General features: G+C 40.5%; 2 protein-coding genes across 5 annotated transcripts in view; both read right to left on the bottom strand.

Annotated features, from left to right (window-relative positions):
* Window positions 1-60: 60 nt before the first annotated feature.
* On the bottom strand, window positions 61-4,800 carry LOC101735779 (probable RNA-binding protein 46). Of its 2 annotated transcripts, none has more exons than XM_004924273.5 (4): window positions 2,396-4,800; window positions 1,707-2,197; window positions 1,094-1,301; window positions 61-815 (listed from the first exon to the last, which is right to left on the bottom strand). In XM_004924273.5, the coding sequence occupies exons 1-4, from the start codon at window positions 3,050-3,052 to the stop codon at window positions 651-653; spliced, it is 1,521 nt and encodes a 506-aa protein (XP_004924330.3). In that variant the 5' UTR covers window positions 3,053-4,800; the 3' UTR covers window positions 61-650. The 2 variants fall into 2 exon arrangements, with proteins under 2 accessions (XP_004924330.3, XP_021202411.1); XM_021346736.3 differs by having other exon boundaries at window positions 1,707-1,876.
* A 19-nt stretch (window positions 4,801-4,819) lies between these two features.
* Window positions 4,820-15,589, bottom strand: part of LOC101741241 (sialin) — a 70,286-nt gene continuing 59,516 nt past the window's right edge. For all 3 annotated transcript variants that reach the window (XM_021346740.3, XM_004924229.5, XM_012688781.4), the window contains 8 exons: window positions 14,896-15,010; window positions 14,248-14,422; window positions 13,456-13,556; window positions 11,361-11,511; window positions 10,702-10,874; window positions 8,681-8,784; window positions 7,974-8,094; window positions 4,820-7,056 (listed from right to left, as the gene is read on the bottom strand). In XM_021346740.3, the coding sequence (XP_021202415.1) occupies window positions 6,850-7,056; window positions 7,974-8,094; window positions 8,681-8,784; window positions 10,702-10,874; window positions 11,361-11,511; window positions 13,456-13,556; window positions 14,248-14,422; window positions 14,896-15,010 (1,147 nt within the window). In that variant the 3' untranslated portion in view covers window positions 4,820-6,849. The remainder of the gene's footprint in view (window positions 7,057-7,973; window positions 8,095-8,680; window positions 8,785-10,701; window positions 10,875-11,360; window positions 11,512-13,455; window positions 13,557-14,247; window positions 14,423-14,895; window positions 15,011-15,589) is intronic.

Raw genomic sequence — 15,589 nt, 5'->3', positions numbered from 1 at the left:
AAGTCTTTCATCTGGATAAAAATGGTCACAAGCATGGGGAATAAATCAGTTTAAACAAAATTCTCTCATTAACAGCTTTATTAATAAGTGTCATACATATTATAACAGAACAAAATAAAAAAAATCAGTGCTTTCGCTCTGAATATACCTCTGTATAAGCACAAGGAAGCACTGACAGGTCGGCTTTACAAAGTAAATAATACCCGACAGCTATCAAGAGATATACAAGTAGTCATTACAGAGAAGCTGTTACGCTTAATCTTAACAAATCACTCCAGCACAACAGACTGATCAACCCACTGGACAGATATTCAACTTATATTAACCATCAAGTTAATAAAATTTAAACATCCACTGTTGTACCAGTCTGCTGCACTAGCACAAATGATTAAACCAATAAACATATAGTCAAGTAAAGTAACCATATTCAACTTAAAACAACAGTAAAATGTCATAAAAGCAAGAAAATGTTAAATGTCATGAAGTTATGTAGAAACTTCACCATCACCTACTATGTTATGAGTTTTCGTCAATAAAACTCATTCACATAACATGTTACACTGACTAATCCTACAAGGAAATTTAGGACTCATTGCAAATGAATAAGACACAAATTTCAGTATTACTATACCAATAAAGTAAATCTAGGTTCAAACAGCTCGCCAGAGGGTAGGGAGTGTTACTGGAATCGTTGGAGGCTGACTTGGGTAGACAGCAGGGTACGGCACACAGTTTGGCATTTGAGGCAACATGGATGGATAAACATGTTGCACTGCAGTCATGGTAGAGCGCTGAATGACGTCAGCTCGGAGAACCTATGGAGCAGAAAGTAATAACACTAAAGCTTCTGAAGTATTATGGTGAAAATTAACAGTCACTGACTACCTCACTAGGAGACAATAGTTGTTCCAATTTGAAGGGTAGGATAGCTTGTGGATGTGGCATTTATACTGAATAATATGGGTTCTAGCAGCTGCATACCAGTGCTCTCAAGTTTATGCAATGTAGATGAATTTCAAAATGTTCCAAGTCTTTCTTTGCTGCATAAAATATTACGTGTACATTATGTTGGTACAACCAAATCTGTAAATACCTTAATTGTATGTAATGCAGCTTCAGCAGCCTCTATCTGTGCTTGCTGCATAGAGACACAAGCTCTCGTCACCAGTGGTCCAACACAGCGTGGCACTGTCAGCAACGGCAGTCCCACATATGGCAATTCTACCTTCGCAATCCAAACTTCAGTACCCCCTACATCAATGTGCTTTTGGTATTCATAAGATGGCGGGGCCCACATGTATCTGAAAGATTTTTTTTATAGTAGAATCTATTGAAAAAAAGGCATGCAGTGTGGTTATTAGATACAAAATGACAGCTACTCATCTATCAGCACAGATGTTACAGTTACCTAATCCACCTCAGCATTGAGTTTCAGAACTATTTTCAGAATTTTATTTGGAGTGGTATGGTCATCTATCACGTAGAGATGAGATGCATGTGACTAGGAGACGTATAGAAATGGTAGTGCAAGGTAAAGGGGGAAGAGGTTGAAGACATTGATGGAGTGTGCGAATGAAAATGTGAGAAAGAGGAGCGAATTTTGAGACAACAGCTTATGGAGGAGAATGGATAGAAAAATAGACTGCCGACCCTACCCAATGGGATAAGGTGGAGACAGTAGAAGATTAACTTTCAGAATCACAAACCTCTTGCACATAGAATCTAGCTTGGCAGGAGCTAGTGGATACCGAGTGTCCATCCTTTTGTACTCTGGAGGCTTTACTTCAGTTGGAGAGCCACAGACTGATCCTGCACACGCAGAGCCAATCCCTTCGTCTTCTTTCAATGACTTCGCATATTCTTTCTTCTCCAAATGCTGTTTATAAAGTAAGAGCGTTTGGGAGAAGTCCAAAGTATTATTGAATTTCGCATTGCCTTTGTTCAATTTTTGAATACGGTAGAGCTCTCGCACTACAGGTTTCGCCCATCTTATTTCGATATTGCTACCATCAATTTCAGAATTCTGAAGCAGCCTCATTGCTAGTTCTGCATGCTCACGCTCATAGAAATGAATGAACGCGTAGTCATAAATTTTTTTGATCCGTTGTATTTTTGCGTTAATGGCAGCTTCAAACACTGACTGAATCGCGTCCGGAGTCGTTTTTATAAGAAAATTACGTACGTACAATACTTTAACCTGGAACACGAAAGGTTACAGGCACTTCAGCACGATGTAAACAATTGGAAACTAAGTCATAAACAAAAGAATCGCAGACCACAGCGGAGCACTTATCGGATTACTATTTATTTATAAACGAAATAAACAGTCTCGGGGTAACAGCCTGGCATACAATAAATATCGAAATCGCTTAGTAAACTTTAAACTCGTACTTACAGTTTTCATCTGTTCATCGTCAATGTCTGGTTCCGGTTCAGCCCAGTCCACCATCACATCTTCATTCCAGAGCTTAACGCAACCCGGGATGAGCGCGCGCCGCGCCATAGCAGCCGCGCGGTGCGATGTGAACTCCACAAAAGCAAATCCTCTGTTCAGTTTCCTGTCGTAGGCGTTTTTGTACAAAATCACATCGACAATGCCCGTAACGCGGTTAGACAGCTCTTCATAGACTTCCTCTTTAGACTTGGTTTTCGGTATGTTCCCCACAAAGAGCCGACAGTTGTCTACAGATTTCACGACGCCAATGTGTTTCCCTGGTCGAATTTCATGGTGATTTAACTCCCTTGTAGCGCGGTAGGCTTCCGATCGAGAGGTATAAGTTACAAATGCGTAACCTCGGTTCGAGCCCGAAAAATCCATCATCAGGCGCATCTCGTAGATTTTACCGACTGTGGCGAATATCGGGACCAGTTCATCCTCGAAGATCTCTCTAGGTAAATTCCCTATGAATACTTCACAGCCTTTTTGAGGCGGTGGTCCCACCCAGTCTGGAGGTGGCCCGTACCTTCTTTGCCCATTGTGCTGCACCAGTGGATACCCTGTCTCCTGCATCAGGTCCAAGAGTTTCCGTGTCAAGTTTTTCGTAGGTTCCATTGCAGTTTTTATATCTCAGTCGCCAACAAACTCAACGTCGTTTGAAAGTGTTTTGTGCAGTATTCTCGTTCGAAGTGCGCGACGAAAAGTCGGCGAGTCAAAGTGTCGGCACCCTTTATATTTGCCGACAAAATTCATAAAACAAGTACCGACTCTCCGGCTGTGACGTAGACAACCATTTCAATTAGTTGATGCCTGTTTGTTAGTTTTTCGTATTATAAATAATTTTAATATTCGTTTAATTAATTACATATTTTAAAAGTTATATTATAATACTTTATTAATATTTTTATTTTTCAATTTAAAAGGAAATAAACGACAAAAGAATACGATCTCAAATTTGAAACAATTTTTCTTCCGTTTAATTATATCTTTCGTTTATGTTGATACGTCTAGTAGTTGAAAGTTATAAAATATTGAAACATTTTTTATTATTATATAAGAAGTAATTTAGGTTTCATAATTATTTTAGATGAATGTCCATCGAAATACTTGACTAACCGTCTTTACCGGATGTTAAAATAGTTACAAGTAAATTAAAATACTAAAATAATAATATTATGTTGAAATACGTGTTTCAATCGATCTCAGAAACTTGTGGTTTTTAATAATTCATTTTTGAGCATTTTTTTATACTAAGCGGCGAATGTTTTCAAATTTCAAATTTTTTATTTATTGCCCTGTAGTTTCACAAGTACGGCCCGCCTGATGGTTAATGGTTATTGGTTACCGTCGTTCAAGGACGTCAGCAAATTTGTTTCCCCTACTTTTTCGCTGGTAGCCTAGGAGGCTACGCCCAGACGAGGTCAGCAATCTTGAGTCGAGTAATCAAAGCATTGAGCATCTGTTAATCTCCTTTGAAGAAAGACATGTTATAACACTCCAAAAACACCGTGGAAAGTAGATTCATTCCAGAGCCGGACGGATGCCGGACGTTACACTTAACACCAGGTGGGGCATGAGCTTGTCTGTTCACGCAATAAAGACCTGTTCGCTTTGTTAGTGGTGGTCTAAGAACCCCTAAGTTTGACGGCTTGCTTTGGCTAAAAGTGAAAATCTATTTTCAGACCATAAACTTGTGCTAAATAGCTGTTGACAAGCTACTTTGCTTATCATCTGGTGACGATAAAAAACGGAAAGATTCTATTAGAATTTTTATTTTTCCACTGTCACTGGTACCCAATCCACCACGAGTGATATTATTTTGATATAATAACGAAAACTATTAATCTTAAAGGATAATCTCCAGTTGATGTTAAAAGCAAAGTATATTTTTGTAAGAATTTAAGAGAATGTTTTAAGAAAACAGCGTTTAACTATCTATTTCTGCCGTGAAGCAGTAATGTTTTTCGGTTTGAAGGGTGGGGCAGCCGTTGTAACTATACTGAGACATTAGAAACCATCAAGGTGGGTGGCGACATTTACGTTGTAGATGTCTATGGGCTCCAGTAACCAATTAACAACAGGTGGGCCGTGAGCTCGTCCACCCATCTAAGCAATAAAAAAAGAATACTAAGTATAATATAAAAATGTGTAAAATATCCAGTAAAATGTGTACCTACTCGTACATAATATAATAACGAAAACTAGTCTTTTTCAATTCTGGTATAAATATTTTCGTTTTTAGCCGATAGATGGCACTGGCTGTTAAACATTTTATGTGTGTAGTTGTGTATATACCTACTATACGTAATATCTTTTGTCAGATTTAACTATTATAATACATTTATTGCTTTCCCTCAAACAGGTTTTAGTGAAATCAAAACATTTCTGTGTAAATATATCTTTAATCGAATACATAAAATCTTATAACTCATACATTCTTTTATCACTTGTATTATACCTACACGGCAAATTAAAAGCAGTCAAAGCGAAATGTAAACATTTTCTATATAATATACATTGTAAATATTTCTAACAAAAATTATACAATTTTTTTTGTTGGACCAACGTTCCTTTTATATAACTTAAAACGGAATTTGTCTGTTTTTTTAAGACTTAAAACAGATTAATCAATTATGTGAGATTCAACAAAATTTAAATTTCTATTTAATTTCTCTACCCTTGTGAGATGTTTCGGAAACAATTGAATATGCAATTTCGAAAAGGGCACATCTCTGAAAATGTAAAATGTTCTGGAAATGAAAAAAAAAACTGATTAGTTTTCTAAAACAGTGTAAAATTTAAAATACCTATTAACTTTTGAGATATATTTAAGTGTTAATTAGCAATTGAAAATTACTGGAATTATTATAAAATGGGTGTAGGTGGGCCTCAAAACTACATGTATATGAAAAAACGTATTTGTCAAAATATGCGACATGTGCCCTTTTCGAAATTGCATATTCAATTAGAACATTGGTACAAATGGTGGTACCTACGTTCGCGTCGCGCGTCCGGTGAGACTTGGCGGGGTCAGCGACCCGAGTCACCGGTGTGTTTAACTTCTCGATCACGTAAAAGTTAACTCGAATTTGTATAAAGCAGCGGTCGGGGAAGTTTTCTAATTATTACCCCAAAATATTTTTGTGTAAGTTATATTACCCCATGGCTAAGAACAAAAAAAAAAGAAAGCGCTTCTTTTTAGTATTTTTCATAATATAGCCCCCATGATAATTTTGAAAAGAAAACAATAACTAAAAATTTAACGATTCTAAAGAAGTTTCACTTCAATATATATTTTTTACCCACAAAAGTTTCATTTTTACCCCCCAAAATTACATTTTACCCCATTTGGGGTAATTTACCCCGGTTCCCCGACCGCTGGTATACAGAGATAGATCAGATTCCCTTCGTTTACCGCTAGGGGCGCTGTTCTAAGTCTATAGAAATTTTAGTTAACTTTTACACGATTGAGAAATTAAAAAGCTCGCGGACCGTGCTAGTGCTAAACGCAAGGCGCTTTAAGCACGGAGATAGCATCCCTACATCTAAATAATATATCACATTTATTTAATTACGCTATTGTTTATTTACAAAGTACAATACCCTGTTGCTTCATAGCTAAGGTATTAAAGTAGGAAGTTTGTGATGACCATTAACACTGTCAATGCTCTACGGAATGTCAATCGTGATAACTCGTCAACATTGTTCCATATTACCTAAATGCATCATGAAACAATACTTGAAACGATTTAAATTTTATTTATTTATTTAGCGTTCTAATAAACAGGCCGATCGTAAAATATTCTATGAATTATTTATACGGCATTATAATTGCGTTAAATCGATAATCCGTTGACAATTTTTGTTTGAAATCGCCGAACAATATCTAATTGTTCTGACGCTTTTTTGATACCTAATACAATGCATGACGTCATAATATGGTCTATGCGTTTTAGACTTTATAATAATAATATGGTGTAGTTCATAGGTTTATAGCCGTCGTGAGCCACCGTGATGGAGCAGGTACCCGTCATTGCTCGATGGTCCCCGTAGCTTGTTTTAGCCCCGTATGACGTCACAGGTGGTGTTAAAAACTATCGATTCCCTTTATGCTCGACCGGGGTCACTGTAAGCAGCTCGGGTTGAGTTTTGTCGTAGCCTGTCTGATAAGAGTATAGGCTAGGTTTGAGTTCATTTGTGGGGGGGCAGATTTGCACCGCGCGCCCTCTCTCGGTTGATGGAATCTTCACCTCGTCCATTTATCACCATTTCACAGATTATTGTTACTTAATAATGTATTTCGAGCTGTTTACAATAAATTACCCGTGTCTAACTAAAGCTGTATGTAGTTCAGAAAGTTTCGAGTGAACGAGACGGCAAATCTCTATCTGGCTTATCAGTTAAAGTAGTTTTTACATTTCCGAGTTGTGGTCCGTGGCCCTGTTGTCGTATCCGCCGGCCGTGGTGACGGAGGCGCCGTCCGTGTCGAAGCTGGCGTCGGACTGGTCGTGCAGCACCCAGGGCTGCAGCTCGGCCGAGCAGAATATGTAGTACACGACGGCGCCGAACAGATAGATCGCGCTCGATATGAAGAACACGACGCGCCATTGCTCCGCCGTCTGCAACAGAGTGTACGTTGGCGCGGTGTGGCGTGGCGTGGCGTGACGTGGCGTGGCGTGACGTGGCGTGACGGGGCGGAGCGCACAGAGCGACAAGGCATCGGGAGTAAAAATGAAACTGAAGGATTATCCCGAGCTGTCGGCGGATACGCGATATTGTTTTGTTTGTTTTTGTAAAACATTTAGTGCATGATGTGTCTAAGAGCAGAATATACACTATTACAGTCGACGCTGTGACTGTACGTTTGCTTTTCTTTGCCTATCTAGCTGCCAGTATTGTACATTATAGCGGGACTTTACTGATTTCACCGAAAGGATAGCGACTCCGGTTTTCACCCTGAGAGAACTCGCTAACAGGTTTTAAACTGGGATTGCTGATGTCCCGTGGACGACGGTAATCACTTTCTACCAGGTGGGCCGTGTGCTCATCTGTCAAAAAAGACAATAAAAAAGACATCTGCCCTAGTGAGAGCAGGGCTTCGCTGAATCTACCACAGAATCGGGTCCAAATGAGACGATCCGGCGAGAAATACAGTACATCGTAGGTCTGCAAAGCGCGCGGTGCTGTGATGTTACTATACGGGCGCTGGCTATCATCGGCTTGTCCACCGCTCATTATTAATAGAAATACTAGTGGTTTACTGGTGGTAGGACCCCCTGTGAGTCCGCACGGGTAGGTACCACCACCCTGCCTATCTCTGCCGTAGTGTATCTCTGCAGCAGTAGTGCGGTTTGAAGGGTGGGGCAGTCGTTGTAACTATACTGAGACCTTAGAACTCATATCCCAATGTGGGTGGCGGCATTTACGTTGTAGTTGTCTATGGGGTCCGGTAACCACTTAACACCAAATGGGCTGTGAGATCGTCCAAACACCTAAGCAAAAAAAATTATCTAGATGCGGATTGGTGCGGGTGTACCTTGTCGAGCACGATGCTCCCGGCGAGGGGCGGGCTCACGATCCCGGGCAGCGTGGCGAACGTGTTGGAGACGCCCATCAGCACGCTGGCGTGGGGCGGCGCGATGTCCAGGTGGTTCACGCTGGGAACGAACACACGTCACGTTACTTAGAGCGACGGAGCGTGGCTAACCGCTATGTGCATTCTTTTATTGCTTAGATGGGTGGACGAGCTCACAGCCCACCTGGTGTTAAGTGGTTACTGGAGCCCATCTACAACGTAATTGTGCCACCCACCTTGAGATATAAGTTCTAAGATCTCAGTATAGTTACAACGGCTGCCCCACTCTTCAAACCAAAACGCATTACTGCTTCACGGCAGAAATAGGCAGGGCGGTGGTACCTGCCCGCGCGGACCAATAAGAGGTCCTACCATCAGTAAATGCCGCTCTGGGCAGCGGAACTGTCGCTCTAATACAGTTGAGACTTCATGTCTCAACGTTAGTGGTGACAATCACATGTCTACGAGTTTCAGTAGCCACTTATCATCAACCGTGAGATTATACACTGGGTTAGTTTTTGAAAAATGAAACTAATGCATTTTTGACGGTATTTCCATCATAGCATGACGTTGTTCCATTACGTCATCAGTTCATCGCTGCACCGCGCGGGCTCTGTGTTCACCCGCAATGGTCAGTGATGTCCAGTGATGTCCAGTGAGTCCGTTACCTGAAGCCGGACCACGCGAAGCCCCCCAGGCCGACGGCTATAGTCAGGCACACGACGCAGCCCACCACCGACGTGGAGTAGGCCGCCGCTATCATGAACACGGTCTGCAAATATTAGCACTAATATGAATATTCTGGCGTGACGTCACGAGCCGAGGGCTCACGGGGCGGCGGCTGCTGACGTCATCTGTGCGCTTCGACCGCTGCCCCACCCTCACACCCAGTCCGCGTCACAGCTTTTTAGCAGACCAGATTTGCGGTCCGTGCAGGGTTCCAATGCGCGCTACCTCTGGTGATTCGATTTGTAAAAGGACAATGCCCATTTTCTATGGGCGTTTGGGCCCCTAAAAAAAGTTGTCGGGTGATGATGATTTTAACTTAATTTGATAGACAAAGAAATATCGTTTCATATTTAGAAAACGATTTTTATATTCTCACCCAGGTTTAAGAGAAATCTGTTTTTTTCTGTAGCTAAAATTAAGTTGTTAATTGTTTTCTTCGAAATCAATAATCGCTCTCATCATTATTTACAGTATTAAATAAGTTAATTGTGGTTAATGTTGCTAGAAATAAGCCCTTACGTACATTTTATTATTATTATATCCTCATGATAATAATAAAATGAAATGAAATCCGGAAGCCGGCAACGATATTGTTGTTGTTGTTTTTAAATTCGCCAACAAGCAGGCAAAGAGCGCAGCCTATACAGCCTAGTCTGTCATAGTTATATTTTTTATATTTTTTTTATGTTAATAAAAATCCGGTGTATTTCTTTTTATTGCTTTTTGGGAGTTTTGACGTCAACTTGATGAATAGCACATTGAGTGAGCGTGAATTTCCGCAGACCATTTATCTTGAAAAAAAAAAACAGTCACTGCTATGTTAGCCACAGTTTTATTCCCAATGCCTCAATAATCGTGAACAACGATTATTGACATTTAATACACAAAACAACACCCAATTTGTATATTATACATCACAATAAGCTATTAAAAAATCATTAAAATAAAACTTCAAGTGACGCTTCACTCGGGTTGCTGCCAAAACTCTCTGATCGTATATAATAAGAATAGAGTAATGGTAGGCCATTGAGATTTTTACTAATGGAATCATTAATATCTAAAAATATTAAATAATTCATGGTTTTAGGTAATAATTATTATTACAATACATAAATATTGAATTGAACAACAATAAACTAAAAAGTCTGTGAATTATAACCATTAGCAATTTTTTTAATTTGTTGTTCAAGTCACAGACAACTCTTTCGTTTGTCATATAAGTTTCTTACTATAAGGCTGTATGGGCTAATTTTCCCTTTGTCTATTGGCGAATTTAAAAACTATGGCACTCAGTTTTGGGATGTTATCAAATAAGTAATTTATTTTGTTGTAAAACAATGCCAGGGTGAAAGAAATGTTGATACATAAACTAAACAACATGAAAAAGTAAGGCATAGTTTTTCAAGTACAAATAGTTTTGTCATGAAGTTGGCCCACTTTTGGGCATTGTCCTTTATCACAGAAACGGGCAGTTCGGGGTTGAATAGATCATACGTCGAATACTGGTGGTAGGACCTCTTATCAGTCCGCGTGAGTAGGTACCACCGCCCTCCCTATTTCTGCCGTGAAGCAGTAATGCGTTTCGGTTCGAAGGGTTGGGCAGGGCAGCCGTTGTAACTATACTTGAGACTTTAGAGCTTATATCTCAAGCTGGGTGGTGCATTTACGTTGTAGATGTCTATGGGCTCCAGTCACACAACTTAACAACACCAGGTGGGCTGTGAGCTCGTTCACTCATCTAAGCAATAAAAAAAAACAACTACCCGCTATGTCCCCCCGTGCTGTCCTACCGCGCCGTCTCATCGCGGTGACCTCCCGCGTGGTATACGACAGCGTATATTTAACGAACGTTTAAGACTTTCAACGGAATCGAACCGATCTAAAGTCATTCTAGAGCTTCCTTCCACGGGTCAGTTCATCCCGGGCACAGTTTGTATCGTAGCTCGGATGCTGGGCGCACCTGGGACAGGAAGGCTCCGCAGTTGAACAGCTTCCGTATGTTGGTCCGGGACAGCAGGCCGCGGCGCAGCAGGCAGTCGGCCAGGTGTCCGGCGCCCTGCAGCGTGGCCGCCATCGCCAGGTACGGGATGGCCGACAGCCAGCCCGTGGCCGACGTCTCGAACTTGTACACATCTGCAATCAGTCGTCTGGTCTGGTCTACTCGAGTTGACGGCCGCGGGCTAATAACCTTGAGAGACTATGTCAGCGTAACCCTAACAAGTAGGTGAGTTGCTAACATTAACCTTAGCAAGAGCCGTGCTTCACAGAATCTACCACCGGATCGGAAACGCGACCCACTGAGAAGATCTGGCGATAAACTCAGTGGGCTGTATCTATGGATTAATTTACTCACCGAGCCCTTCGTCGCAAGCGACGGGTTCGACGAGAACGATGACCGGACGGGTGTATGGGTCGGTTAATACAACTAAATTTTCGATCTCTAAAACGCATGTACCTAACGATAAATACTCCAGCTGCTTAAAATTACAAATAACTCTCTAAGAAGAAGAGGGTTGTGGGACCTTATGGCGTACGAATGTATGAATATGAATCTAAAAGGAAATAGTAAATTAATGCTCGCTTGTTTAGACTTTGGACGTGACTCAAATAATGAGAAACCTTTCATGAACGTAGGCAAGAACGTGAGTAAAGTATAGAAGCCCCAGTTCTCGCTGAAGTGCGCCACCACAATGGCCCACACCGGACCCGACGTCAGCATCGCCTTCCAGGGGTGCTTCGCTCCATCAGTCAGCGTCGTGCCTCGAGTCTCCTGAAACCACACGGAACACCCATTATTTTATTGAATTAGATAAAACTAGCGACCCGCCCTCGCTTCGCTTCGGAAACTGTAATTTATTAGTGATTTCTCCGCTATTTAATGGATGTTATTATACATATAAACCTTCCTCTTCAATCACTTTATCTATTAAAAAAACCTCATCAAAATCCGTTGCATAGTTTTAAAGATTTAAGAATACATAGGGACAGACAGATATAGGGACAGAGAAAGCGACTTTGTTTTATACTATGTATCCCTCCACCTCGCAGTGTGGATAACAGCGACGTGTATGTCAGGAGCCACTTTGTTCTGACCCTTCAACGCAACGCATTACTGCTTGGTGGCAGTAACAGTTATATTGGCGGTAGCAACGTGCGTATTGTGAGTCCACCCAAACACCAATCCAATATTTGTGAAATAAACTTTTTTGCATGGTAAGAACTTATTTATAGTTGTTGAACTTTATGTAAGTAAGTACATAAGAATAAAAAAAAACTAAAATCATTTTTAAGTGTCATATTTTATCGAAGAGTGCGCGTTAAATAAGGTATTGTAGTTAGTACATGCAAAAGTTGATAGGATTCAAAAAGCTAAAATATAAAAATATCCGATGTATTAACTTAAATCGCAAATCAGCTTTTAAGGCATTCTTGTTCTTCTTTGTTCTTAGTGTGGCAATTAGCTTTTTACGACGCCATTGTTGCCACTGAGCTCATAAAAGCCTTAAATTATTAAATAGATACATTATTCTATTATATGAACAATTATATTGAGCGAAATGAGATTAATTTGATTTATATAAAACTTTAATCAATTGGCATCAAGTTAAACGGAACGAGATGAGACAGGATGGAATCTCAACAAAATAGTGGTTATTTACTGTGGTATTAATGGTTTATTTGTAAGAGAAGCCATGTCCAACGGCTTTGTTTCATTTTCCCGACATTTGTGCACCGCGACAGATGCTAAATCAGGACTGTCTAAACTACATACCTATGCGGGCTTATTGATTTTACTACAAAAGCCGGAGGGCCGCAGAAAGATATATTTTCAAAAACAAAATACTTTCCGGAATTCCCCTAATAATAGTAAAAGTTGCTTCACTTTCAAAATGATGTCATGAGAATGCAGCCCACTGAGTTTCTCGCCGGTAGATTCTGCGAAGCACTGCTCTTACTAGGGCCAGTGTTAGCAACACCTCCGGTTTGAGCCTCGCGAGCTAACGCTGATATACTCTCTCAAGACTATTAGCATAGGTAGGATAAAACAAAAAACATGTGTGCAATTCATACGTGGTAGAAGTTAAACCTTCAAAAATTTAAATACAATTATCCTAAATGTCAAAGTATATGTAAAATTTTGTCATTAGTAAATATAATTGTAAATCAGCTTTTATAGTATGAGGTAGCGCCCTCTGTGAATTGATATTTTAACTTCACGTATAATCCTACATAAAATTCACTACAAGAGGTTTCATACACACGTTGGTATTAAAAAATCTTATAGATGGCGCTGTATTAAAAACACTACACGTCTAATGTGTTCTATCTCATTCTCTCGCCGGCTGAATCCTATACATTTATGTGTTTGTGTCTCTATGGACTTATTTTTTCGTTTCATCGAGTTTGAAATCACAACGATCCTAAAGAAGTTACAGTTCAAAAAGAATATTACAAGAAAGAGGATTTTAAGAAATTATACCAAATATTAATAATATATTTTGACATAGAATTCTAAAATTTATCCAAACTATTTATATCTAAAATATTTTTCTGATTAAAACCTACGTCGCGGGCCGCATAAAAACATACGGGCCGTTATCTGGTCAGACCTGCACTAAATTATGAAAATAAAATACAACACAAGTTCGGTCCTCGCGTTCCAACTAAAAAGTCTTTTTAGATAGGCAGATCACGCTGGTGCAGCGACACTGACCTGTATGTACTTGAGTTCTGCGGCGCTAATCCTTGGGTCCTTCTCCGGGGACTCCTTCACAACTATCCACCACACTGTCGTCCAAATCAATCCCAGTATACCTGAAACATCATTGCCTTATAGTGGATTTAGTCCGATGAGTATTACAGTTTTATAGTGTTTATAGTGTTTATAGTTTCGTTTTTTTGTAACTTAAATTTCTAAATTTCTCTTCTCTGTTCACTTTCTACTTAGGTATATGTGATTTTGATTGTGGAAACATATTTGGTTATTGATTTAGCTATTTTTTTTAAATGTCATCTATATGTTTGTATTGTACTGTTTGTTTTCCAAATAAAATAAAAATATGTGTGTATGTGCAAGCAAGTCACACACGGTAGAAGTGAAACTTATAAAAAAATAAAAAAAATCGTAAGGGTTAACTACTCCGCAGTGCAATAGGGCCGCCTCACCCTGGGGAACCGCCTGCATGATCACGGGATCCCTACGCCAGGTAAGTATGATTTAGCAAGAGAAATACGAAAACGTCTAACTGTGTAACATCTTGTCACCGCGATTCAGGAATTGTTGAATTTACGTGCAGCAACATCTATTGGTAACAAACTAAATAGAAATAAAAGTATCTCACGACGCGAGACCGTGTGGAGCGCTTCGTGATTTGTCGGCGCCGCTCGGAGCCGCTTCGGCCAGCCAATCGCGGCACACTTATTTTTTCGTTTCGTTTCATCGAGTTTGAAATCACAACGATCCTAGAGAACTTCTTCACTTCAATAAATAAATAAATAGACTGACCGAAGACGTAGAAGATGCCGGGCCAGCCCGTGTAGTGCGCCAGCAGCGAGCACAGCGGCATGGCCACCACGGTGCCGGCGTAGCTGCCGCTGAAGGCGAGCGTGGCCAGCCGCGCGCGCTCCTCGCCCGGCGCCCAGCGCGCCCACACCGCGTGGATGCACGGGTACGTCACGCCCTGCCACCGTCAGATACACAGATATCATATATATATATTTTATATTGCTTAGATGGGTAGTTACAACGGCTGCCCCACCCTTCAAACCGAAACGCATTACTGCTTCACGGCAGAAATAGCCGGGGCGGTGGTACCTACCTGCGCGGACTCACAACAGGTTCTACCACCAGTAATTACGCAAATTATAATTTTGCAGGTTTGATTTTTATTACACGATCTTATTCCTTCACCGTGGAAGTCAATCGTGAACATTTGTTGAATACGTATTTCATTAGAAAAAATGGTATTCGCCTGGGATACGAACATCGGTGCATCGCTCAACACGAATGCACCGGACGTTTTATCCTTTAGGCCACGACGACATAAGTGGGTAGAGAGAGAGAGAGAGAGAGAGAGAGAGAGAGAGTCAATAAAGAGGGTCCTTTTGCTGGCAACTTAAATAAAGAGATAGTGAGTAACATGAGTATCGTCACCTCGAAGAATCCTTCGATAACTCTGACGGCGATGAGTAGCGCCGTGCTGGTGTGGGCGAGCGGAGGCGTGAACAGGGTTAGCAGCGACGTGGTCCCGATGCCGATAGCGAACACCCTGCAGAAAAACAAAATGTAGCACGTTTATACGGCCTACACATAAGCCTAAAATTAGTGGCGATATCGGGACAGCGGTGGTAGGGGATAATCGTCCCTAAATCGTGAGCTCGTCCGAAACGATTTTAGAGTTTAGGGTAAACAATAATATTTTTGTAAGGGATTGTATGAACTGGTAGCTGAGACCTTTTAGGTAATGTCTTATTTTAATTTATATTCTTATTTTTATGAAAAATGATAACATGAAGTGAAATGGAATGAAATGAAGATGATTAATTTGTGACATTAATCAACTGGGATGAAATTAAATGAAATGAGATGAGATGATATGGGATGAATATAATCCCAGCAAAATGGTGGTCATTTACTGAGACATTTTCAGTGGAGTTTTTGTAGGATCCCGAGAAGCTACGTCCAGCGGCTTTGCAGCTTTTTTCATTTTCCCACATATGTGCACTTTCACAGATACTAAATAGTTAATAAACCACCGTTATTACACATTTAAACTCGAAGAAACACTAAATAGACAAAATGAAAAAAATCACACAACTTCACTCCTCGCTTTCCCGCCAAAAGTCGG

The sequence above is a fragment of the Bombyx mori genome, chromosome 22 (assembly GCF_030269925.1).
Source record: "Bombyx mori chromosome 22, ASM3026992v2".
Lineage (NCBI taxonomy): Eukaryota > Metazoa > Arthropoda > Insecta > Lepidoptera > Bombycidae > Bombyx > Bombyx mori.
The sequence above is the reverse complement of the archived record's forward strand: the minus strand, read 5'-3'. Positions and strand labels throughout refer to the sequence as shown.

Excerpts from the sequence above, each read along its gene's own strand:
- LOC101735779 (XM_004924273.5), bottom strand. The coding sequence starts at position 3,052 with ATGGAACCTACGAAAAACTTGACACGGAAACTCTTGGACCTGATGCAG. Across the intron at positions 2,198-2,395 it reads ACGATGAACAGATGAAAACT|GTTAAAGTATTGTACGTACG; the intron begins GTAAGTACGAGT and ends TTCGTGTTCCAG. Across the intron at positions 1,302-1,706 it reads CTAGATTCTATGTGCAAGAG|ATACATGTGGGCCCCGCCAT; the intron begins GTTTGTGATTCT and ends AAAATCTTTCAG.